This window comes from Lathamus discolor, chromosome 2 (genome assembly GCF_037157495.1).
Source record: "Lathamus discolor isolate bLatDis1 chromosome 2, bLatDis1.hap1, whole genome shotgun sequence".
NCBI classification, from domain to species: Eukaryota; Metazoa; Chordata; class Aves; order Psittaciformes; family Psittacidae; genus Lathamus; species Lathamus discolor.
The window spans coordinates 53078763-53105048 of record NC_088885.1 but is presented as its reverse complement, the minus strand read 5'-3'; the positions used below and the strand labels follow the sequence as shown (position 1 = coordinate 53105048).

The window sequence follows — 26286 nt, the reverse complement described above, 5'->3', positions numbered from 1 at the left end:
AATACACCGCCATTTTCTTGTATACATAACACACCTTCCTCTTACAACGTTTCTAGTTGTCTGAGGCCAGGCTGGATGAGGCTTTGAGCAACCTCTCTAGTGGAAGGTGTCCCTGCCTATGGCAGCGGGGTTGGAAGCAGATGGTCTTTAAAGTCCCTTCCAACCCAAACCATTCTGTGATCCTATGATGCTATGCCTGATCTTGCAATGACAAGTGGGTTGTACATGATTCTATGGACTTTATGATTTTATGCACAAAGTCTGTGAAAAACACAGAGTTATATCTAATCTTGTATTTCACTGTAGGTAAAATTTGTCTATGTATGTACTCTTAACTCATGATTCCCAAAGATCAGATACAGATCTGCATGTCCATGTAGAACATGTTCATATAATGCCTCAGAATTCTACACAAAACTTGTAAACATTCAAAATACAGCATGAACGGAAACACCATATAAACAACTGAGAAAACTGTGTCAATACAACACACAGAGAAATACTGTTAGAAATCCAGAATTTGCAGAACTCAACAGGTATCTCTTAAAATAAGTTTCTAATTCAATTCTGGGAAAAAAAACAATGTACATGATACATACTTTCAAAGAAATTCTGTGACAGCTTATACTAGATTGGAAATGATGGTTTACATTAGCTGTTGAAATTAGGTTCTTGGTCAACTTAATCATTCAGCAAAAAAAAAAACTCCCCCCAAAATCTCTGTAAGGGCTTGGGAGGTCTCGTCTACAAATAAAAATCTTCAGATTAATAACCTCCTCCATCTACCCATACTACAATAGAACTGCTTAAAACCAGACTTCTTTTTGTTTTGCTTTTAATTAGGCTACGAAATTAGTTTCCACACTCATGAAAGAATGACATTTATGTTACTGCACAAATGTATTCCCATTTTTTGCAGCAAAATATATGAGAGGACTACCAGCATCAAAGCATTTGGACATAGATGCTTTCTGAAAAAGTAATTCATTACTGAGTAAAAAGAAAAGTTCCATTAAAATAAAGAACAGGTGACAAACCAGTTTTCTGACAGAAAACCTGCAGGTACTGGAAACATGCAAGTCTGTTATGCCTCTACTGTTCTAGCAATACTGCTCTTTAAATATTCCATTCCATTATTGCCAGTAACCCCACCATTAACAGCTGGAGATCAGGTAAGGCTTACAGGATTAGGACTTTAAGAATTATATGAAGCTGTGAGTCATTTCTTTCTCTTTTTCTCCCCAAAACAGAATCATGATACTGAAGATATTACTACCTGAACACCATTCAGCAATAGGTTACAGATGTTTAACCATACAAGCTGACAATGATTCTGTCCAGTACTTGGAGAGGAGACTATGCAAAAATACCACGTAACACCGGCAAAAGCCTCAAAAGCATCATCAAACACTTGACAAACAGCAGAGCACAGAAAGCCAACAGCAGAAAAGCTTCACTCACTGTCTCTGTAGCTACAGCACTACTACTGCATGGAAAAAAAGGAGGATAGCAACATATCTTATATCTTACCTGTTGGCTCAAATAAGGCTTGAACATCAATGTCATCTGGTAAGCCAACTAAACTGAGTTCATCCCAGAATTTGACAACCTGATCGTCAGAAGCAGTTTGGGTGCTTACACTTGTACACGATGCTATACTCGATCGAGATCTGTACCAGGGAGCAGAAAAACAAACTTAGAAGATACCACATTCTTTGTTCAATTAGCTAAATACTTGTAAATGATCTAAAACTCAGGTAAAGTCAGTATCAATTTTTCAAACATGATAAAATATAAATCAACATTAACGAAGTCTTTCTTCCTCATACTTTAGCATAACATTTTTCCCAGTAACAAAGTTGTCAGTTAAAGTTGCTATTCAGTAGTCAAAAAAAGCACTTGGTAAAACCCTCCTTTGCCCAGACCGCTCTCTTCCAATTCTTCACACTTCTTTGTTTTTGAAGTGCACTTCTTTTGTCACGGTACAAGCCCAGATGGTAACTCAGTACAGTCTGATAACATTAAAACCTGCCCAACCCTTAGAGTGGAGAATTAGGTAAGAGCAAGCAGTCTGTGTCACTCTGGGGAAGAAGACATGCAAAAGGAAGAAAAGAGAAAGGTGTAAGTGACGAGCATCAGCTGCAGCTCAATCTGGGCAGTCTGAACAACTGGTCCAGGGTGCAGAATTAGCAGTATTCTCAAAGGAGACTGCCACGGACAGAGGTAAGGGGCCTAGAGGTAAGGGGAGGGGGGGAGGTGAGAGGTAGAAAACAGAACAGGAGTGAAAAAGCTGCTTAGAAATAAGTATTTATCCAATGACATCAAGATGCCAAAAGAAAGAAAAAGGGCAGGGGGATGATGGGAGAGAAGTGGGAGTAAGAGGGTGCAAGTGAAAAATCCAGTGAAACAAAGATTATGTGTGCTGATAAGGGAGGATCTAGTTTACAACCTTATTAATTTGTTCCCCAAATTCTAATCTCAACAGAAAACAATTAATAAAACTCAGGTTACTCCTTACAACAAAACAAAACACAGAAGTTAGGACTTTGCCTCATTTTTTTCCTGCAGGCAAAACCACCATCTTGGACTTCTAAGGATGTGCATTAGGCTTACTCATAGAAGACACCTGATCTCTGATCCTTCAGCAGTTGGTAGCAGAGGTGGTGCTGCATTTTCTCTTAAGGTTCTTTGAAATTTGTTATTCTCCCACGTTAATAAATCAGATGTACAAGTTTGCTGGTACTTCACAGTTTCTGGAACTGAGACAGCACAAAACCACCTCTCTTTCCTGAGTGCTCTCCTGCTTCTAACCTCTAAAAACAGATGGTGAAAGATGACCCATCGCCAATAAGCCAAGAGATACAGTAAGCACTGGGATTTTTACCTGTGATAACCGTGCCTTCCTGAAAACTACACATGCTTTACTTCAGCAATGCCATTCAGAAATATGTGAAAAAACTTTGGGAGAAAAGAGCAGCATCCCCCTTGCACCACCCAGGAAATCTCAGAAGTTTTCAGTTATTACATGGTATCTTCATGACCTGTGTCATGACAGAAGCTGGACATCAAAAAGACCCCAAAAGCTGTTAGCACTATCAACATTAAAACTCCCCATAACGAAGCCCTTCATTAACCCATTCTGCTCAGCAAACCCAGTTCCTGGACATCACCAGCAGCCAGCGGAGCCACCTCTAACATCAAACTGTTATTCAATACACAGGGGTTTACAGGAACATTAAGCAAAAAACTAAACCCCGACTGTCATTAACACGAAAGCTTTCTCAAAAGATTAAACCAACCAAAGAACATCCCAATCTACTCTGCAAATTCATACTGACTGCAAACACTCTCCACCTTATCCCAATCTTCTGCACTTAGCCTTTTTGCAAACAGCATTCCACGTGCCTACGAAACAGAGGAACTGTCTGAGGAGAGGTAGTTTTATTAGCTAAGAAACGAGACTTCTTTCGTATGGGTGTCACACGGTGTGCGTTTTTACAACACCGACATCCTATATAAACACACGCCGCGTACCTGAGCAACACCAGCAAGTACAAAACACACCGAACTCTCCAGCAGTAAGCACAGCCCTAGCGCCGAATTTCAAACACACCAGGCACGGCAAGCTCGACAGAGCTGACGGAACCCGCGTTCATTGAACACTATAATTAACCATTCCGGTCAGCTCTGAGGCACAGCAGCACGGCCCGGCCGCCGCAGCCCCTCAGGCGGCCCCACCTCACGGGCGGGCGCGCCCGCCGCCGCCCCCGTTATTGTTTCTCTGCCTCGGCCGGGCCCCGCGGGCTGGCGGCGGCTCCGCGCCCGCAGCCAATCCCCGGGCTCCAGCGCGCCCGCCGCAGGCCCCTCGCCTCATAGGCTGCCGCTGAACGCAACCGCGGGGCCAGCACCACCCGCGGGGCCTCAGCGCCGTACCCAGGGTAGCAGCGAACGCAGGCTGGGTTGGAAAGGCGCTTCTCCGATCCGTCACACCTCAAGCGCCACTGCCAGACACACCGTGTGTTGCACTGAGCTTTGCTGCGGAGCAGGGTGCCTCCCTGCTGGTTTTCGGAACTCCTGAAAGGTGGAACTGACCCAAGAGGACTCGGGAGGCTGCCCTTCAATGGCTGAAACTGCCTTGGTGGGAAACATGCCAATGAAACAAATTTCTGAAGGGGAGGAAACACGTGCTATGTGCCTGCAACACCACCATGCCACACAAGAGCCAGCTCTGGAGGGTAGGATTAAAACCTCCAACAAGGTGGGCAGGGGCTTCTAAATCCAGTCTACAAAACATACCAAGTGACAGAAGGCTGCTGCTGCCCAGGGAAGTTGTGGCTGCCCCATCCCTGGCAGTGTTCAAGGCCAGGCTGCACACAGCTTGGAACAACTTGCTCTTAGTGGAAGGTGTCCCTGCCCATGGCAGGGGTTGGAACTGGATGAGCTTTAAGGTCCTTCCAAACCATTCTATGATTCTACTTTTGTATGTACTTTTACTCCAATTGCAGGAGCAGAGAATATAGAAGAGCCAGCTATTGCTATACAGCTTGTGTGTTGGGTCCCATCACCCAAAATGACTAATGTTGATGACCCACATTTTCACAAGTTATTTGCGTATTGCAGTACAGGATCTGTACAGACGCTTCCTGAGCTTCATGCAAAATGGAACAAACCCCGAGTATTTACTGTCGAATGGACTTACTTCTTCTGTCCTCTCTGTTTGCGCGGCACTGAGTTTTGCCTTGGAGTTCTCTCACAAGCTCCATCGGTGTTGTCGCTGGCTTCGCTCTTACTTAAAGGCTGGTTTTTCCATGGGACAACGTACCCAGGAGTTGGACTGAATTGTTTTAAGTCTCCTTGTCCTAATGAGCTCCGTTCTCCACAGTAACAAAAGGCGCAGAGTTGTTCGCTGTGAAAGGGAAGATAATTATGTCTTTTTGGGGAGGGAAGCAGCACAGGATAGACCATCAAAGAGCAACTTTAATTTAACTATTTATGTAAATAAATAAAAGCTCCCCAAGTCCTGTCAGGTATCAAAGCTCAGCATTCAAGAACACTATTTCCAGCTAATGTAAAGTTATATTAAAAGAACTTTTTTGTTAACAAAAAGCGTGTGATTAACAAAAACCCCTACATATATTCAAATTATAACCTTTTTTGTTCAAAAGTTCTGTATCTCTAGACACATGCTTGCTAAAAGGCATTAGGGGGAGGGGGGGGTGGGAAAGAATGGGAGGAAGAACTCGATTAACACCTCACACCCATTAAAAAAACGCAGTGTTGCCATCATGGAAAAGGCAAAGCTCTGTCTTTGTGACCGCGGTTAGGACATTACTACACATACACCTTTCTGTAAGCACATGCATTTTATGTGTAACGCAGTGTAAAAAAACTATATACCAAAAGGTTTAATGAAACATGGGGGTAAAAAAGGAACAGTGACAATCTTAGAGCAATGGCTACAGTCCCACATACCAGGGCTTACAGCATACACAAATCCAAATATCCTTGTTTACTTCAATATTTAAAATCAAAATGATACAAAAAGTTTTACTAGAGGGAATTTATATTTACAGAACTGTGACCGCAACAATATCCCTTGTGCCATTTGCAATTATGTTTTAACATGCAGAACATAGCAACAGCACTGAAATGACAGCTCTGACAGCACTCCTTGTGTCACATCATATGGAAGCTACTGAAAAATATTTCTATAATAAACATATCCACAAACTTCAAATGTGAAGTTCTGCAACTAATGCAGTTTGCATTAAAAGAAGGCCATTTAACACTTTTTTATGCTTAAATGAGCAGTTCTGTTTTCTTCATATTTATGCCCCTAAGACCCCAAAAAGATGCCTCAGGGAATAGAGGCTTGGTTTTGCCTGGATCCCAATTAAATTCATTTCAGTGCATCTCCAAGGTGGCACATTTGGGTTTGGCACACTCTGTGTTGGGTTGATGAGTAGAAAGAAGTAAGGTGGGAGGAAGAGAAAACTTTCAGGCTAAATTCCTGTATAATAACCACTAAATTTGGGGGTGGGGGGGAAGAGTGCCTGTACTTTTCAGCCAGGTGAGGCAAAAGCAGCAATAGAAAAAGGTGAAAGTAGAAAAGGAAAGTTCTGAAGCAGAACAGATACCCTGAGAATCCAGCAAAGCCCCTTAGATTTGGTTTAGCATACTCTGGGATGGGTCTTTTTGCCCTTGCTGTAGAGCAACCCTAGCGGGGAAAGAAAAAACCAAGGAAGAAAATACAAGTGGGTATGTAAAGTGTCTTTGAACTGCTTTACTATTACAGTACAAGCCGTACCAGACAGTCAGATGTTAAGGAAGGGAGCAGCATGTCAAGAGCCCACAATGAAGCCAAATACTTGTATGCTCTGTAGGTAGAACGGCACTTTCCCTAAGGCAGACAGACCTCTGGGGACATGCAGATTGATGGGCAGGTAAAAATGGTCCCATTCGTGGTAGTCAGAGTGTCATAGTGCAGCTGGGAAGCATTCACCCCCATACTCATGGCTGCAGTCGCATATCCATTCCTGCTCCTGCCTGAACACAGGACTGGTGTGAACCAGCACAATAAACCCTGGAGCTGATGGCAAATGTCTGTCATGTTCCAGAAATCTTCAGGGAAAAGGTACCCAAAAATAAAAGGGTGCAGAGAAAATATGGATAAACGTGGCATAAGAACGAGGGAAAATGAATAGTTACAGCTAAACAGCACACAGGTCTATCTTAAAGCTGGTTTTCAACGTGACAGAGCAACAAATAGATTATTATTTATATGTCAGAGAATATAATGGCTAGACAACCAGCGAAACCTGATCTGGCCTTGCAGGCAGAGTTTTTAAGAAGGGAAAGCAAAGCTATTTATGTTAGTTGAGGCTACAGAGACTTGTGAGGAGACTTAAGAGATTTAAACAGGCAACACCATGGTATATAAATTAGACTAGTTACAAAAACAAGATTATCCACAGTGGAATAAATAATTATTCATATATCCTGTCAGGACAGACTATCACTGCTCATTAAAAGACTCAAGGATAATTACAACTAAATAAACAAAGCTCCTTAAGGTGAAATCATAGCAAATACGCAATGATGTTAATGTTTATAGAAAAGAAACACGAAACAGTAATTAAAAGTAAAAATAAACTAACTTTTAAAGCGGTATGATTCAAAAAAGGAACACAGAGGTAAAGCAGATATTTCTGGAGCCTGTGAGGCAGCTCTGGTATCACAACTTCCAGCAGTAGCTTTCTGCAGGCAGAGTGAAGTGAAACAACAGGAGCAGTGAGTTTCACAGCTACTCTGCAGCGTGGTGCGGACAGCTGCGAAGCTGTCAAAAATCATATGGTTTGTGCTACTGCTCCTGCTCCAGCAAAGCTGGGGACCGCAGCTGAAGCAAGCACTTACTGCAGGGAGGGGGCTGGGGAACCCTTCGCTAAAGGTTTGTGAACACACAGATGCACAAGTTGAAGACAGGAGCAGCAGAACATTCCCAGACCACTGCCAAGAGTCTGTGGGGCTGAGACAGAGGTGGGAGAAGATAAAGGAGGAGAAACAGGTTTCACACCTTCCAGGGAGGGTAAGCAGAGGGGCTTCAAATGTATTAGGTACCCAGATACCTAGAAACAACTAGGGGCAGTGGACTCCTTGCCTAACATCTGGATGGGTGCTAGGAGAGAGACCCTCCCCAGGAAAGCCACCTCCAGTTCGCAGCACATCACGGTACTCATTTATCACCCAGTACAAAGTGGCCATTTCCATCACGTTAGCCTTTTAGGTTGAAGTGCTCAGTAAATATTTTAAGTTATGTCTGTATGGGCAGAAGGTAGAGTTTTTTATTCCTATCATCTGAGGATTGGAGAAAGTACTTACAAATCTACTTTCCATATGTCAATATGCAATTAGAGGATCTAAATCTGTGGTGCAAGAAGAGCTCTCATATTGAAGATAACGAAATTGAGATACTGGCAACTCTTAAGATCAAACCCTAGATCTGTTACCGTAATTAGCATATTTTCAGAACAGGCTAATTCAAAATGGGATAACAAGCAAGAGACGATGTGTCACGTATCTTTTTATATGCTACTAAGGAAAAAAAGAAAGAGAAAGCTCACCAATACTCCATTTAAGATGTATCTACAATGTGCCAAACCAAAATGTAAATTTATCATTACCTGTAACTTCAACTTTTAATTCCTAAACATTCCCAGAACAAACAGGTTTCAGGTTAGATATAAGGAAGAAATTATTTACTGTAAGGGTGGTGAGGCACTGGAACGCGGTGCCCAGAGAAGTGGTAAATGCTCTATGCCTGGTGGTGTTCAAGGCCAGGTTAGACATAGCCTTGGGTGACATAGTCTAGTGTGAGGCATCCCTGCCCATGGCAGGAGGTTGGAACCAGATGAGCAGTAAGGTCCTTTCCAACCCAAACCATTCTAAGATTCTAAATACTATTTTTATATAGGATTAAAATTCCACAGGTGGTTTATCACCAGTAGGTGCTTATATATCACACCTCGTCCCAAAGGATTTCATACATCTGTATGTACGCAAATCTTAATACATAATGCAGAGGAAAAAAACACATTGAGATCAAACCAGACATACAACTGGGGTTAGGGGATGCAGTAAGAGGCAATAATAATGTCTGAAGGTCATGTCTGTTCCTACCAAGCCATGAGAGGAGATCCAGACTTGGATGTGGTTAGAAAAATGCCCTTGCTAACAAGAAATACGTACAGGAAAATGGCTGCAGCACCGCTGCCAAGATCTACAAGTTCTTATTTCACTGAGTTGCCTGGTCACTGCCTCTTCCTCATGCAGAATTTACTCAACTCCCTGACAAGAATCTAAGATGGTACAACCCTCCCCAGTCCACATCCTGACAAAGGAAAACAAAATGCCCATCAGCCAGCTAATCCTGGAGGAAGGGCGAAGAACAGTCACTGTTTCCGCTACTTGACCGACAGTGTACAGTCATTAGGACTCATCCTAAAACACAGACTTTCGTGTTGAAAGGAGCTCATTTCCACACATGCAGCATCAGGCAACTAGTTGCACAATATTAAATTGCAGCCAGAGAAACATATTCAGTCAGAGAATTAAGGTAAAATTGACAGTCCCCAAAGCTTTTTTTAACAAAATAAGGCTGACCATCAGGATTACCAACACTTAAGCACATCAAGTGCCACGGTAGTTATACTCTCAAGAGGAAGCAGAAACCCCTCCTGGATCCCTCTGCATTGGGAAATGGCACTGGGGTATCCTGTGTCAGCCAAGGCTCTTTGATAATAAGCAGATATGCTGACTGACCTATGTAAACATTGAAGGTTTTATGCACTGTCCTTTATCTCACAGACCTACACTTGTGTCTGCAAGAGTACCATGCTATGCAGTTGGTGGAAATCTTCAGATTGGTCTACATACGCTTGTGCGACCCTCAACAGTATCAGATGTGACCTCTCACTCTCCTGCCTATTTTTCATACCTGGGTAGAAGGCATGGCAGTCTGCAATGATATGGGGTACTGCCATCCACCCACAACTCTGTGTATAAGGCTAGGGGAATAAATTTCCCTTCCTTATTTTCATAGGAATGACTTCCTCACATGCCTCCAGCACCCCTGTACAACTGAATGCCAAAGAAGGCAGCAAGTGGCCTATGTTCAGCATGTCTATTGCCAAGACACTTGAATTTATACAACCCTTTTAGCACTAAATGGTGAAGGAGGTAGAGTCAGGAAAACCCAGCAGCTGGATAAAGGTCCCCTTCTGTCAGGAGAACATGCACAGGGAAAACCAAACATCCTCCAGAGATGAACAGAAGCTGTCTGCAGCAAGAGAAATGCAAACTCATGTATTCAGCTCAAGAGATGCTCTCCCCCTACCTTTTCTCAAATCCCTCCCAGCCTACCTTGGGACACCCATTATCAAAAAGGTTTGACTGTGCATTCACCTTTTCAATCAATCTCATTAAAAGCAGTGGTCATTGCTGCTGTTTAAACAGGAAACAGCAATGGATTATTTTTGTGAAATATCATTTGCATGGGCAAAGTTGTTACAGGAAGTTAAACTGGTTTTAACATCTATTTTTCACAATTAAAATTAAGCTCAGCACAATGAAATTACATATTTGGGAGCAAAACACAACTTCAGTGCATTGTTTGCTCTGATTACCAAAGCAGACTGATAAAAATTGGCCTTGAGAATTCTTCTCCCACCTAACTCTGTTAGTAGTTTTAACGTATGTTAAAAGGCTGAATTAAACACTACAGGGGACCCACTATTTATTCCACTATGCCAAGTTGTGCTAATGCACAAACTGCTTTGCCTTCACTCTCATTTTATGTTGTGTTAGTCAAAGAGTAAATTGTTTTTCTCCTTAGTGGAGATGCACCACTCTATCATTTTGGAAACTCGAATCAGGACCTGGCTTCAAACAACACTGGGGGTCTGTATCAGTGTGAGTTTTAATATATGTGAGATATTCACAGAGGTGAAGTTATTCTAAAACTCAGGGGTTTAGATTAAGCTTTTCCGCTTCATCTAAATATCTTGTAATTATCTGGATCTCAATAATGAAGAAGCTTGAAAGGAAACGACCAAGAATGCTCATTACAAAATGCATAAAAACTTTCCACTGCTACAGGGTTAGCAACCCAATAAATCACCCTTCTGAACGAATGATGCTAAGGACAGAGGAGGACGCAAAGTGCAACATGGGAATACCACAAAGAGAAAGACGCAAAAGTTCCAAGCTGCAAGTTGTATTTCAGTGTTTTGACATGGAAAGTGTTCTCCTCCCAGTAGGAAACTGAATCACAGAAAAACTTGGAATTTTTTAAGTGGTTTGACACTATTCCACAGAATTCACAGGATGGTTTGGGTTGGAAGGGACCTTAAAGATCATCCAGTTCCAACCCCCTGCCATGGGCAGGGACACCTCACACTAGACCAAAGCCCCATCCAACCTGGCCTCAAACAGTTCAGGGATGGGGCAGGCATCCAGCCAGGGTCCACGTCCTTGTGTTGGGGGCCCCCAGAGCTGAATACAGCGCAGCAGATGGGGTCTCACGATAGCAGAGTAGAGGGGGTGCATTTTACAGGAGTATTTAACTTATGCAGTACAATTCCTTCAAGAAAAGGAGGGCGGGAGGGAGTTCATATGAACTTCAGGTACAGAATTTTAAAACTTTATTTGCACAAAGCAATTAAACTGCATTAGACAATAATTGCTTTCCAGTTTTTTCAAACCGGCACAGTTGGAGTTCTACAGCCAAATAATCAACTTAATAATACTCTTCTAATTTGAGAGAAAGAAAACATTACCCTCCAAACACCACCACCAAACCAACACATTTTAATGACATTTTTATTTTGATGTTTAAAGCTCAGCTAGAGTTTCACATGCCCTAAATGCGGGAGAGGTTACCAGAATGCCAGAGCTGAATAAAGTGAATTTAGGACTACTCCACGGCCATGTAGAAATCATTCTTTAATTTCCATCTGAACTGATTTGTACTCTCATACAAAACTCGCATATTGAATGCAATTGTGAGTGTGCCTGGAATGTGATACCCCGCACAGTTTTGAGAGGTGATTTAACCTGAGTGATAAAACCCAAAGAATAGGAAGTACTGTAGCCTGTACCTTCAGTGTGCTTTTCTGCCCCAAAAGTATGGTCATTCAAAGCCAAATCTCCTCTTTTGGCAAGACAACATAGATCACACCAAAACTGCATAAACCTTGCAGAGGTAGCAGCACCTCTCAGGAGGCAACTTCATACAAATACTAAAAAGGGTCTTACTACCTGAAAATTGCTGAAATTTAGCATATACTGTATACTGCCTTGAACTAGTAGGCTTTCAAGAAAGCATCAAACTTGCGCAGTCACATTAGGGAATTTAAAAAATACTCTGTTCTGCATAATTCAAGCCGTATTTTTTCTTCAGAAGCATGTTTAGAGAAGACATGAAATACAACAAGAGTGGGCCTCTTTAGTCAGAACTCTGCTGGGTCAGATTAAAGGTTCATCCAGCCCTGTATGGTCAGTGTTAGAAACAGGATAAGCAGATGCACAGGGGATATTAAAGAGCAGGGCAAACACATGATACTACCCATGCATCCCAGTACTTTCAGTTCAGGGCTTCCCTGTATGAGCTGTGATTCCTAAATATTTAGTAATTCTCCATTTCTTTTGACCAGTCTGCTCTTGACCTCACATTTTCAGAAATCCATAACATCTCTCATCAAGGACTTCCATGTCACTCAAGACAACTATCTGCTGTGCAAAGAATCACCTCCTTTTATTTTGCATCTAACCCTTAAAGTTTCATTTGATGACTTTCAGCTTCCTGCATTAAAAGAAACTTCACAGTCAGGATACCCTCCCCATGCCACTTATGATGTTAAAGATTCTTATCTTCTTCTTCCAATCTCTTTTACAGACTCAGGGGTTCTAGATTACTTAATTGGAAGGTACTGCAGATCTCCGATCAACCTTTCTGTTCTGTGAAACTTTAAAGTTTTACTACATTCATTTCTGAAGTTCAGGCACACTTTCTGTAACCCTATGGAAATCAGTCCACACTCATTTCTCTAAAAGTTTCTAACCTCACCAAGCAGACCACATGTGCTCAAGCAGAGCTTTAGCACATCGAAGCCACAAGCTCAAAAATTCTCTCTTCACTAAGCACGCTCCATTCTCAGTCCCTATGTGCAAGCAGACTCCATATGCCCCATCCTTACCCTGTGAACGAACATCTAATCCAAAGGTTAGACACATTCACAGGGATCATCTCTACAACTATAACTTTGGGATGCTGCAGGTCCAGATTTTGCCATTTAAATTGCCTGTACTTTCCAAGAGCTGTGAAGTGGAAGTGAAGGAAGGAATGATGAATGAATGAGCAGGGCCAGACAGTGGGCTTCCTGTGTGAGGGAAATGCACAGTGATGGAGAAACAGGACAATCGACTGTGGGGAACAATACAGATCACACAGAGAGCCAAAGGAAGCAGGAAGAGAACACAGCCACAGCTGACAAGGAAAATGAGCAAGAAAATGGAGAAAGGGGCAAAAAGAAATACTATGTCACAAACACCTGCCTAGGAGCCACTGGACATGGAAGGAAGGAAAATGCAGACCAGGTAAAAAACCAAACAAGAAGAAACCTCAGCTGAGTGGACACTGAAACAGTAATTAGAACTGATGAGCAGCGACTAGGATTACAAAAGTAAAGAGAACGGGAATATGACGAGGAGTCAACAACATGAAAAATTGTAAGAGTCTGGCAAAGAAAGCTGGAGACAAGAAGAAAAAGGTGATATTTGGGGAAAAAAACAGAGAAGACACCATAATCACTCAACACTGGGACAGAACTTAAGATCCAAGACTCTCACAATTGCCTATGATGAATATGTAACTGTGCAAACCTCTGACAAAGTAGGCATCCCATCCACTTGTAAGCTTGGTCTCTGTGGGACACTACGTAACTAGTACTGCTGTCAGTCCTTCGGCATGGTCTGATAGACTGCAAGCCTTGAAATTTTGCTCAAGGAATGATTCCGTCTGTCTGCCATCTCTCAGAGGAAAGAAAAGCTGTCCAGTCAACAGACCTGACCTACCAGTGCTATTCTTATTGTTTGCCAGCAGCAGGACAGACCCAGGAGGACACAAACAGCCTTAGTATGATGGGAGAGAGACAAAAAACTGCCTAAAAACATCTAAGAAAGTCTTAGAGTGAGACTTCAGAAACCTAGGGGACATGCTCAACCAGGGCAGGAGACATTGCGAAGAATAGTTTCTGTGGTTGGACCACCTTTTGTAAGATTAATTCAAGGAGCAAAGGTCTGTGCAAGCTGAAGGTCCAGTTGTGAATGTCACTGATCACGGGTGTCAAGTCCCACAAGGCAGAAGTTCAACATGACAGCATTAAACACACTGCAGTCACAATGTCAATTGTTCACCCTAAGAAAAAGGCAGGATCAAGGCTGACTGTGAAACTTTCCTTTGGCCCCATTTGTGCTATATGCCTTCTGTGCTTCAAGAGAGATGCAGACCATCTGGAGAAGACTCGAAACAGCACAAAGAATGAGAACTCAAGGAAACATCATCTACAAAGAAAGTATGAACAAATTTGGGGTTTCTGTTATGAGTAAAAGCATGCTGGGGAAATAAAACAAGAGGCTTTTGCACAAATATATCCTTGGCGTATGGTACAAGATGTAATGGGATAAACCCAGAACGAGGAGAGTGCGGGTTTGATGCGAACAAAGTATTTCCAACAGTAAAAACAAAGAAGAGACTGGAAGGGACTGTTTAGGGAAGATCTGGAGGTTTTATTATTGGAAGATTTAAGAGCAGTTTATGTAACCTTCTGTCAGGAATGGTTGCTGTAGGTATGGGCCTTGGAAAACAGGTGCAATAGATGACTTCCTGCCCTAAGTATCTGAGGTAGGATTGCTTTAATGATGATTCATCATAGATTCTTCTTGAGGCAATTTCCCTAGTGGATGCATGAACATACAGGATAGACAACCAGTAAAGACTTAACTCTTTTTTCAGTGTGGTCTTAAGTCTTTACCTACTGGCAACATACACATTGTGCCCTGAAAGCCAAATCAGTAATTTCACTCTGGCCTAGGCTGGTCATTGATATAATGCTGAAATATTAATTCACTATTATTAATTTATTTTTGTAACACAAAGGAATGCCATCTCCACTTTGCAGACATGGAAGTCAATTGCTGTCTTCAAAGGAAAATCTGTAAATGCTTACAATGATCTAGATCTGAAAGTGTAAAGCAAAACTCTGCAATGATTTCAAAAGTGCCCTGTTTCGTGCATAAGGTCCATTCTCTGCAGAAAGAATTCTTGTAGAAAAGCATTCATGTAAACTACAAACTGCTTTGTAATACATGTGATTGAAAGAAATAATCGGTCTCAGAACTAATCTTAACACTGGTATCTCCTAAAATACTATCTTGATTTTTTAACTTGAACAGTTTTTTAACGTATTATAATACTAAATGTTTTATCTAACTCCTCCCTCCTTCTCCTTCCATCAGTGCATGTTACTCTGTCCAGGTTATCTTTGCCACTCCACAATTTCTTTTTTCCACTGAGTATTGCTTTTGAGTGTTGCAAGTTCTGTAATGTGCTTTCTGTGAAGATTAAAGTAAAAAAAGATAAAGAAGTTCACTGCTGCTTTTTCACCATTTTCTTTGTTCACACCATCAACAGATGTTCACCAACCACTTCTTTTCAACAGTCTATAGCACCCCCGCCCCCCATTCTCCAGACTCCAAATTTGGTGTTAGCAGCAGGAACAACAAAATAAGGGGGAACAGTGCAATTGGTCTGGAATGAAAATTACATGCTTTGTCCAATTACAAGTGAAGCAGGAAAGGAGGAAGGTGTGTTGCCAGGGTTTTTCTGTAGTTTTAGCGACAGTCTCACAAGAGCAGATATTTAGCAGACCAAAGTACCAAAATCAAAAAAGCTGTGTGAAAATCTCAGCTTCTGCTTATTTTAAGAATGTTCTGTCTTCATGATTATGGCAAAAGAACTGAAAATGTGCAATTAATGCAATTTATAGTCTCTGAAAGTAGAAAGTAAAATGTATCAAAGGTGTTTTGTTCTCCTACGAAATTGTGTTTCTGGACCGTTCTTGTTAGCTCTTAATGCTTGGAGTTGACAATGTGGGAAGCAGAGGAGGAAGGTAGAAGTGGGCTCTGCTGTAAGGCTCAGCCAGTTTCTGGCTGCTTGCCTGCCTCATGGGCTGCACTTCCCCTGCTCTCTGCAGGCAGCACAAACCAAGGGAGCAGATTCCTTTCGAAGAAGCTGGATTCCACTCAGCCATAAGTCCTGGGCTGACAGAAGCTTCTCACAAGGCTTATAAAAAGAAAAAGGGAACAACCAAAGGAAAAGGCTCCAAAACCCATGACGCTCATGATATATAAGAGCTGGCAGCATTACTTTTACCACTGCCAGGCTTGGTAGTTTATCTTTGCTTGATGTTATTGCACCTCCCCGCATGTGGTCAATAATTCACTCATTCCTTCTGTGCATACACACACACACGCCTCACACCCCTTTCAGCCTCCCTATCCCAGTATGGCTCAGATAGTTTATTCTAATGTTTTTAGCACTATGGTTTCTGAGCACTAATCCTATACCCATTATTACATTCCCTGCCCCAATCCTATTTGCACTCAATAGTTCTCTTGGACTCCCCCATCTCCCCGCTCAGAAAGAATCCAATATTGACCATCTCCTCTCTCGCCTTTCTCTTAAATGTTCTTGTTTAGCCTCAGTCTCAGGAGGGATCCAGAGAAAAGTACCACACAAGCCAAGCTTTGGCTAATCTCTCAGTTCTCTGACTGAGATCATAAAACCTCATGAAGTTCAACAAGGCCCAGTGCAAGGTTCCTGCACATGGGTCAGGGCAATCTCAAACATAAAAAAATGCTGGGCGGGGAGACTGGATTAAGAACAACCCTGAGGAGAAGGGCTTGGGGGTGTTGGTTGACGAGAAGTTCAACATGACCCAGCAATGCACACTCGCAGCTCAGAAAGCCAACTGTATCCTGGGCTGCATCAAAAGGAGTGTGACCAGCCGGTCAAGGGAGGGGATTCACCACTCCACTCTAATGAGACCCACCCCTGCAGTCCTGCGTTCAGCTCTGCAGCCCACAACACAAGAGGGATGTGGACCCGCTGAAGTGAGTCCAGAGAAGGCCATGAAGGTGATCAGAGGGCTGGAGCACATCTCCTATGGAGACAGGCTGAGAGAGCTGGGCTTGTTCAGCCTGGAGAAGAGAAGGCTCCAGGGAGACCTTAGAGCAGCTTCCAGTGCCTAAAGGGGCTGACAAGAAAGCTGGAGAGGAACTTTTGACAAGGACATGTAGGAACAGGACAAGTGGGAGTGGTTTAAACTGAAAGAGGGCAGATTGAGATTAGTGTTCAAGGCCGGGCTGGACAGGGCTTTGAGCAACCTGATCTAGTGGAAGGTGTCGTTAAGGTCTCCTCCATTCTATGGATTCTGTGAAATCCCCATCCTAGTTCTGATATTTTCTATTATGTTAAAAATAGCTACTCTTCAGTAGCAAATTAATGATTTAATGTAAAAGCCTTCATCTTATGCCCTGTGTCCTGTGGTTCTCTGACTCCTTTGTCTTACTACCAAAAAAAGAAATCCAGAATTATCTTACACTCCACTGAAAAACTAATGCAAAAGTAGCTCCGCCTACACCTGCATCTACTTCTGGTAGAGGCTTTAGTTCTTTTTTGTGCTCCAGGCAATTTCTGCACTGCCTGTTATAATGTACTTCCATAATTCTCCCATGTCTCATACACCTGAAGTTATTTCTAAATGTATAAATACTTTCATTGGATTAAGTTAGTTACACGATAAAACAGGAACGTAAAAGCTTACTAAAAGAGATGAAGCTGATGAGTATGAGTTACATGGAAATCAGCTTCAAAACTACTTCCGCGAGTTACAGGTTTAAAGTCTCTATGCAGTCACACTATCATAAATTTTGATACATTTCCTCCCACCACTGCAAAACCGAACGTCAGTGTGCGTTATTTCACACGTTGTATTTTCTCCTAAGAGAACAGTGAAGCCACCCAGAATCCAGTCCTCCTACCCCTGCATGACACAGTGACAGTGTCAGCACACCACAATGACACAGATGATTGATAAAGAAATCACAGATCCAAGAGGCTTTCTTCTGCTAGGTTTCCAGACACAGTGCCAAAAAACCCTTGACATCTTTATAATGAGGACATCAATGACTTCTACAATGAACACCAATCCTGCATCTAAGTCTGGAACAAAAATTACCTGGGGTCAGAGAAACCTTAGATCTCTAATACATTTCTTTCCAAATGTGAGACACAGAGTCTGATCACTGTTATTTAAATTAAAAATTAATAGTACTTAGCTTTTTAATGCTTTGATCAGCCAAAACAATGGGTCTTATTGGCCTTTTCTTCTCAACTAATCGAATTCAACAGTTTCAGTTGGAAGTAAAAGTAAGTCGAGGGCAAATAAGGGCTGTTCAGAACCAAGAAGTTTTTTTAGGAGACTGTTGTCCAGCTTTTAAGAAACAAGTTCATGGTGAAAGAAAGTGCTGTAATCAAATATTCATGATAACAGCAAGAAAGAAACCTTGAGAAGAACAGAGAGCAGATGAAACAGCACTAAAACTTTTGCAAATCATCCGAAACAGGGTCAAATAAATAACAAAAACAGCTGTTCAGCTCAAGGCGCTCTATGTATTTACTGCAATTTAATACCAGCTTTGGCAAACTCCATTAGGAACAGAAATTTTAGTGTATTTCATTCAGGTATATGCACAACATCTATTTAACTGAAATTCTCTGTAAGAAGTGAAGTATCTCTTGGAACCTAGTAAGTCTGTGAGCGCATAAAGCATGAAAATGATGTATGTGGCAAGTAGATGAAGTAATTTTTTGTACATGGAAAATATGCTCTGTGTTGGATTAAAAAATATGATGACGATTCTCTCCAACTCTGTCAAAATATAATTACACCTTTAACCATCTGGTAACAGCAATCTCTGCAGCAGTAGAGACCCACTGCTGGATTAAAAGCTGTTATCAGGGCTTCAACAGAGCAGCTCACTAGGATTCTGTGACACTGTTTCAAAAGTGATCACAGACGGTGTATTCTGGTTTCCCTCAAATAATGTAATTAACACTTTCACTGGTTTTGGGGGTAATTTATTCTGTTAAAAAGTTTTTCAGATTACAAACATTTTCTGTATTGTAAATTCTTAAATAGGGAAGAACACGGTAGAAATGACACAAGATTTGTTCTACTTTGTTCCTGAAAATGCAGCCATACAAGCTGAAACTTCAGAAATAACTTTATAAGGACTTCCTAGTACATCATTTTCTGAGTAGGAAAGCTTCAGTAATCACATTTTATCTTCTATCACCTGTGTGTTTTAACTGAAGCAGTTAATATGCTGTAATTCAAGGGTTTACCAGCATGGTCTGCAGACAAAACTCAATGAATGTGCTTTCCACCTTGCTCTCCCTATATGCCAATGAAGCCATCAGTCTCAAGTGCGGGGGCTGCTGCCAGCACTCCAAAGCACCAACAGTGTGTCCCAGGCCTGCGCCCTGAGCACTCTGCTCCCCATTATCTGGCTCCTAGTCCTTTCCCTGACTCAGCACCCGCCTCCTCGCTCACCAACCTGGGTTTAGCTTCCACACCCACAGAGGCGGTGGAGCATGCAGACTCCTCGGACACTGAGTGCTGAAGGACTGGTGTTAGCTGCTTGGTGCTGTCCACTTCCGTTTGGGCATCCTCTTCTGCAGACTGCTCTTTGACTTCTGTTTAACAAATAAGAATAATATTTATTAATTTATTTATGCTATAAAAACACCTGTGAGCTTTCTCTTGTGCTGCAAAGATGCTTTTTACTTATAGACAGATCAACCAATGTAGCTATGTTCTCAGACACAACAAAACTGAAAGAGGAGGAAAATACTATCCTTCACATCTAGCTAAAACTTGAAATTGAATGCTTATAAACCTGTAAAGTTTCATATGCTTATAAAGGTCCATAACATAGCATACCACTGTGAACTAAAGATGTTCAGTAAGTAATGAGGAGTGGGGCAGGAGAAGCATTGTTTAGTGACAACCTCTTCATAGGAGGCTGCAGTTCTAGACATTCTCATTCTCCCCACATCTCCCCTTGTGCACATGCTCTGTCATCCCTGAACAAACATCAGGCTAAAGCACACTCATCTGGGGTATAATGAACATTTTTTAACTCTCAGATTAGCTTTAACTTTGAAGAATTCCCTGCACTAGTTCAGTCCTGACTGTACTAACTCTGTGCTGGCACAGGACTGAAGAGGTGAAGGAAGGAAGGACATGGTTTATGCCATCTTAAACTCCATTATAAACTGCAGGAATATAAGCAATTTTTGCAGCATCCTTTCAATTTGATTAGTTTTTAGATGTAAATATATACATCTACAGCTGGCAATGATACTGTCCGCCAAGAAGGTTTGTTTCTGCTCAGAAACATGAAACACTGTGCTGCTGTCTGCATAGCTTAAATCCTATTTCCATTTGGTTTCCTCCCTCGAACAGAGCGAGTCAGGGATTTGCCAGGAGGACAGGGTAATGTGCCACTCCAAGGGCATCAGAACACACAGGAACAAAAGTCAAGGCTGTAGAGCAATAAAATTGGGTATTTCCACACTTCTCCGTATTTTGACTTTGAAACCTAAATAACATAAAATTCATCAGACTCTGGCAGATATTCTTCAGCTCAAGATATGTCTCCCCTTGTCAGTGTCTGTGTCTGCCTCATGAGTCAGCTTCTGCCTAGGTAGCCAACGTGGCCAACAGCATCCTGGCCTGTATCAGGAACTGATACAGCCTGCTGCATAGCCAGCAGGACCAGGGAAGTGACTTTGTCCGTGTACTTGGCACTGGTGAGGCTGCACCTCAAATACTGTGTTCAGTTCTGGGCCACTCACTGCAAAGAAGACATTGAGGTGCTGGAGTGGGTCAGCTCCAGCAACTCAATGGCTGGGCCGGCTGGGAGGGTGAAGGTGAAGCTGGTGAAGGGTCTGGAGCATCAGTCTTATGAGGAGCAGTTGAGGGAAGTGGGGTTCTTTGGTCTGAAGAAGAGAAGGCTCAGGGGGGACCTGATCACTCTACAACTACCTGAAAGGAGGACAGTGAGGAGGTGGCTGGCCTCTTCTCCCAAGTAACAAGTGATAAGAGGCAATAGCCTCAAGCTGCACCAGGGGAGGTTTAGATTGGATATTAAGATAAAATCTCTTCACCAAAAAGTTGGGGATCAGAACAGGCTTCCCAGGGAACTGGTGGAATCACTGTCCCTGGAAGTGTCCAAAACCTGTGTACATGAAGCCCTTAGTGACACGGTTTAGTGGTGGACTTGGTGCTCTGGGGGGTAACAGTTGGACTTGATCTTTTCCAAGGTCTTTTCCAACCTAGCTGATTCTATGATTCTATGATCTGTCCCACAGCAGAGCCAGATCAAGGACCTGTGCCTGAGTTACCTGCCATCTTTAGATGAGCGAGCACAGGTCTGAGCTGAGAGGCCAGTACAGAACAGCTCTTTCAAGGAAGTCTGGTTAGAGTAAAGCAGCAGACTATTTAGAAGATTTAAGCAGAAGTTACAGTCACTTTTTAAAAAAACTAATACACAGCATGTCAAAATATCATCAAATATTGCAAAGGATAAATTATTCTAGTGGAAAAATGGATGGTTAGAAGAATCTGCGACATGGGTGGGAGTGCGGAAAAACCTGCTATAAGCTTTAATCTTATTTATATGATCAATAAAAGAGAAGAAAACTCTCAGAACACAGAACTGCACAGCTTGGTCTGTAATACTGAAATTATACGCCCCCTACAGCACCTGGAGAAGAGGAAATCTGTCTTGTTTGATGTACAGAGATTGAAGTAAAATTATTCTTTAACCTAGAGTGACCTCATTTAGGAAGACTATGATGTAATATTTAAAACCCTCAATGAAGGCACCGGAAACATACTAAAGAGAAACACAAAGAAGAAATTCCCGGTTCATGACTGGGCGTGCTAAATGTTTATTTGAGCTGGTGCAAACCCAAACTGCTTCCCTAACTTCAGTTAAGCTATTCAGTAACATACACCTGAAACATTGTTGAACGTCTGAAACATCCAGAAATGTTTGAAAACCGAATAGCAGGTGTTAAACCCACTACACCAATCTATCCTAAAGAAAAAAACAATGCTGGACAATCACTCGATACCAAATAAATATCCTGTTGAGAAATGCATCCCTTGTAATAGTAAATGGGTCTGTACAGAAAACAAAACAAAATAAATCAAAACCCCACGCCCTTAGTTTTTGGCACATCTGAATAAACAATCCCTGCAATCACTCCTGCATGGGGATTCCCAACGCAGGCAGCATCCAGCTGAGCCATTCATAATGGTCTGTAGTGCATTTCCAAAGCGTGTTGGATCTGAAGGATAATTTTATGCAAGTAACCCCCAAATTTCTACATACAACCTCAACAAAGAGTGCAAAACATAACTACCTATAAGACAGGCAGACCTCAAATCACGAACACCAAAACCCACACTACAGTTCACGACAACACCACAACAAGTGCCCAAGGAAGGCCACCAGAAACTGTGGTCTTGTTCTGAACCATCTCAGCAACTCTATTTAACCTAGTTAAACTTTGAAAAAGGAGCTCTCCATTACTGTGTATCTGCAGAAACTGTCAAATAAGGAAAAGCCATTTACTCTTTGCCAGCTTTCATCTCATTATACATTAATGGGCACCCATTACACTGGAAAGCAAAGTTCATGGACACTTGCTCATCCGCAAGAACTCTGGACTATGTGAGAAGACACAGATTGTTTACCACTACACACTATGACTGCATGAGCTTACATCCTTATGGTGCTTTTTCCCCTGCTGTTTGCTTCTCTAGAAAAGAAGACACCCAAATTATACTAAATGAGACAAACAACATCTCAACTGCTGTCTCTGCAATAAACCAAACTGTGTCTCAATATGCCGTTGGAAGACTGAAAACACGGTGCTCACCAAGCAGAGTGAAAATAGCATTTATGTTAGCTGAAGTATTGCACGCACAACTTGGTGAAAGTTTTCCAACACAAGATTAAGGAAGAACAGAAGTAATGCATTTCATGAGCCAAACTCCTAGGAGATGGGAGTCCAGCACTGGCATGGCAGAGGGACAGCAGATACCCTCATCGCTGCCTCAGAGACGTTCCTGGAGGCATCTGGCACAACACACTAACTGCTTTTCACTGAATTTAATGAACATTCATCAGACTTGGTTATGGCATCCTACTTTGAAGCTCCTGGGAGTGAAGGAACCATGAATGATTAATAAATGTGAAGCTCATTTGCAAATCCATATATAAGGCTTTATTTTGCATCCTGTTTGCATGACTGTTTCTGTCACAGTGAAGATCTCGCCCATATATAATAAGTTCGGGGGGGAGGGGGGGAATGAGAATTAAAAAAAAAAAAAAAAAAAAGTTATGTGCATAGTTCCAAGTGTCTCCAAGTTCTTTTTTCATGGCAGTATCCTTTAGTAAAGCATTAGAAAAATACTAGGAAACATAGCTTTTAAAAATATATATATTATTTGAATACTTTACATCAATAGTTCTTCCTCACCTGACTGCCGAGGACAGAATGACCTTATTAAAGGAAATCCCTAAGAGTATGAACAGTTAAGCTCCTACCCACATCAGCCATCAGAAGGCTTGAGATGTCCACAAGCTTTATAACTTGGGTAGTATTTTTTAGAATTCTTCCCTGTGAGGGTGGTGAGGCCCTGGCACAGGCTGCCCAGAGAAGCTGTGGCTGCCCCATCCCTGGCAATGTTCAAGGCCAGGTTGGACGGGCCTTTGACCAACCTGGTCTAGCGGAAGGTGTCCCTGCCCATGGAAAGGGGTTGGAACTGGATGAGCTTTAAGTCCCCTTCCAACCCAAACCATGATATGATTCTGTGATAACATCCACAGGATTACAGCATGGTTGAGGGCAGGAGGCAGCCCAGAGATCACCTTGTCCAACCCCCAACTCAAGCCAGACCATCCAGAGCCAGCTGCCCAAGACTATGTCCAGGCAGTTTTGAGCATCTCCAAGGATGGAGATACAGAATAGTAGGGGGAAAATAAACCTCGCCTACCATAGATGGGGAGAGCTATGCAGGGAAGTCACTGGGATTGGCAAGATCTACAAAACCTACAGCAAGATAAGGAGATACATGTGTGGGCTCTGCTATGGCAATCAGGCAAAGACGACACCAGCATATCCAAAAGTTGTTGGGTTTTTTTAAAGTTAGAAACTACTTTCCAAGTCAAAACCTGAAAACACTCCAAAAGTTCTACCATGACAGAAAGAAAATCTCTTTTAAAATCTTATGAGATCATGTTCAGTATACAGTGACACTGAAAACAAAAATCAAAACAGCTGTCATAAACAAACTATTCTACTGCTGCTTAAATGCAACAAGGTGACTATTTAACCAGTTTACTGGTTGGGACTCTGCTGCCAGACCTACTGCTAATTTGGCAGACAACAAAAGAAATGTTACGACCTTCCAAAACTTTCAATAGGAACAGAAAGTATCACAAGCTGGAAAATACCACTATCACCAAACACAGCAGGGGCATTCCAGGGATCTCAACTGTTGCTTACTGAGGTGTTCTGCAAGAGAGACTGACAAGCTTTTCACCAGCAGATGCAATTGCTATTTCTGCACAAGGAAGGGATAATGCTGTCAGGAATGACAATGGGACAAGGGGTTTCACACAGCCCCACAGGGGTCTACAGAAGTACAAGCAACACCAAAATGCCATAGTTCTAGTAGTTTAGACAGATTAAGAAACCACATCAGTGTAGCAACAATACAAAAAGAAATTTTAACAAAAGAATGTAAGTTATGAATTTAAATGCCTATCCAGTACAATTACCAAGTTTCACTCACTGTGCCAGTTTAGGAACAAGTTTCCACTACTCAAGAGTTTGTAATTCTGTTACTGTTCCAGACACAATTTCATTGAAACATCACCTCTGCTGCCAGCCTCTGACCAATTCACTGGCACACTTCACATGCACAGGTTTTAGAACAGACACACTGTGGCTAAGGGGTCCCTCATGGGTCACCTGCAACCCTTTCAGACAGCAGCAAGCCAACCCAAGGTATACTGAAAGAGACTCACGCAGAGCGTGATGGCTGCAAATAGCTGTCACCATCACTTGGGCTGCGCTGAGTCTTTAGGCACATACTCTTGCCTGAAAACACAGTCACAGGAGAGAGAGGGGGAAAAAAGCATACTAAAGTTCAAGTGTGATGGCAGTAACCCCATGCAAGAACCATTTCTGTATGGACAGAGGCACAGTTTCTTCACCTTAAGTCAACACTGTACAGTTTTATTCATCACATAACAAAACGTACAACCGCATCAGAAGTGTTTTGTTGGCATTTGTTGCAAGAGCTGCGCATGTATTTTCTTTTAAACCCACCACTTATCTATTTTTTTCTTCTCTGAAGGACATGGCAGAGATTTACTCACTGCGACAGTTGCTATATGGAGATGAGAAGAAAGCCTGCAGTTATTCATTTTGTACATCTCAATGTGTACTTGGAAACTTTTCATTCCAACAGAACACCTATTTGTTACATACATTTTACACAGAAAAGGGCTTTGTTCAAGTTTTCTACTGGTTATAAAATAAAAATCAGGTTTCCAGTGTAGGACCATTTAAACTGTAATTTCAGTCTTTCTCAACACAGAACACTGAATTATGGATAACCAGCTCCCAGTGATCCACAACTGAGAAACTTCCTAAGCTGGCGGTGGTATTCAGCAGCACTTCTCTGATGATTCTTCCATGAATTTGTTCAGGTCTTTCGGCCATGTAAAATTTTTCATGCCAAAGCATCCAGCAGCAATGAATTCTACAATTTAAGTAGATACGAAGTGCGAACACAACTACCTTTTCGATCTGAACATGACCTGATGTCCCCTGTTTTTTGTGATGCAAATCGAATCATCATTCCTTGTTCAGTTTCTCCATACCACTCATCATTTTGTGGGTCTCTACTAAGTTCCTCCTCAGTTATATCATTTCAGGTTGAAATGTTTTACCTTAACTGAACCCTGCACAGAAGCTATTATTTACTCCTTGTCGTACTCGTTGGCCTTTCCTGTACTTCCCCAATTACAGCTCGTCCTTTTGGAGAAGAGGAAGCAGAACTGCACATGGCGTTTAACATGCAGCCGTGCCAAGGATTTATAAAGCAGCAGTAAAAAAACCACACTGATGCTTTTTTCCCCTAATCCCTTTGCCAGTAATTCTTAGAACTTGATTTCCTTCTTGGACTTATAAAAGCTACTGCAATTCTCAGAACTACAGTACCACTTGCTCCGGTAGCAACAGCTATTTGAGAGCAATTTTTGTTGGATTTTTCCTCTGCATGTTCTTTTACATGAGCTCCTACTGAATTCAGGAGTCATTTCACTTGCTACAGCACATCTTCAGTGCCTTGCAGGTGGGCTTCTTTGTTACCCTAGGAAAGTTTAGTTTACCCACTACCTTCCTCCCTTTTGTACCTGACATAGAAAAGGGTTACCTGGGCAGATGCTGTGGGACTCCAACACCAGCCTGGTTTATCCTGTGATTTGAATTAGGTGGGACTGAGGCTTGAATTCCTC

At 42.2% G+C, this 26286-nt stretch overlaps 1 protein-coding gene across 3 annotated transcripts in view; it reads right to left on the bottom strand.

Annotated features, from left to right (window-relative positions):
- Positions 1 to 26286, bottom strand: part of KMT2C (lysine methyltransferase 2C) — a 194876-nt gene that overhangs the window by 114065 nt on the left and 54525 nt on the right. For all 3 annotated transcript variants that reach the window (XM_065666832.1, XM_065666830.1, XM_065666833.1), the window contains 3 exons: positions 19237 to 19375; positions 4700 to 4906; positions 1531 to 1670 (listed from right to left, as the gene is read on the bottom strand). In XM_065666832.1, coding sequence (XP_065522904.1) covers positions 1531 to 1670; positions 4700 to 4906; positions 19237 to 19375 — 486 coding nt within the window. The remainder of the gene's footprint in view (positions 1 to 1530; positions 1671 to 4699; positions 4907 to 19236; positions 19376 to 26286) is intronic.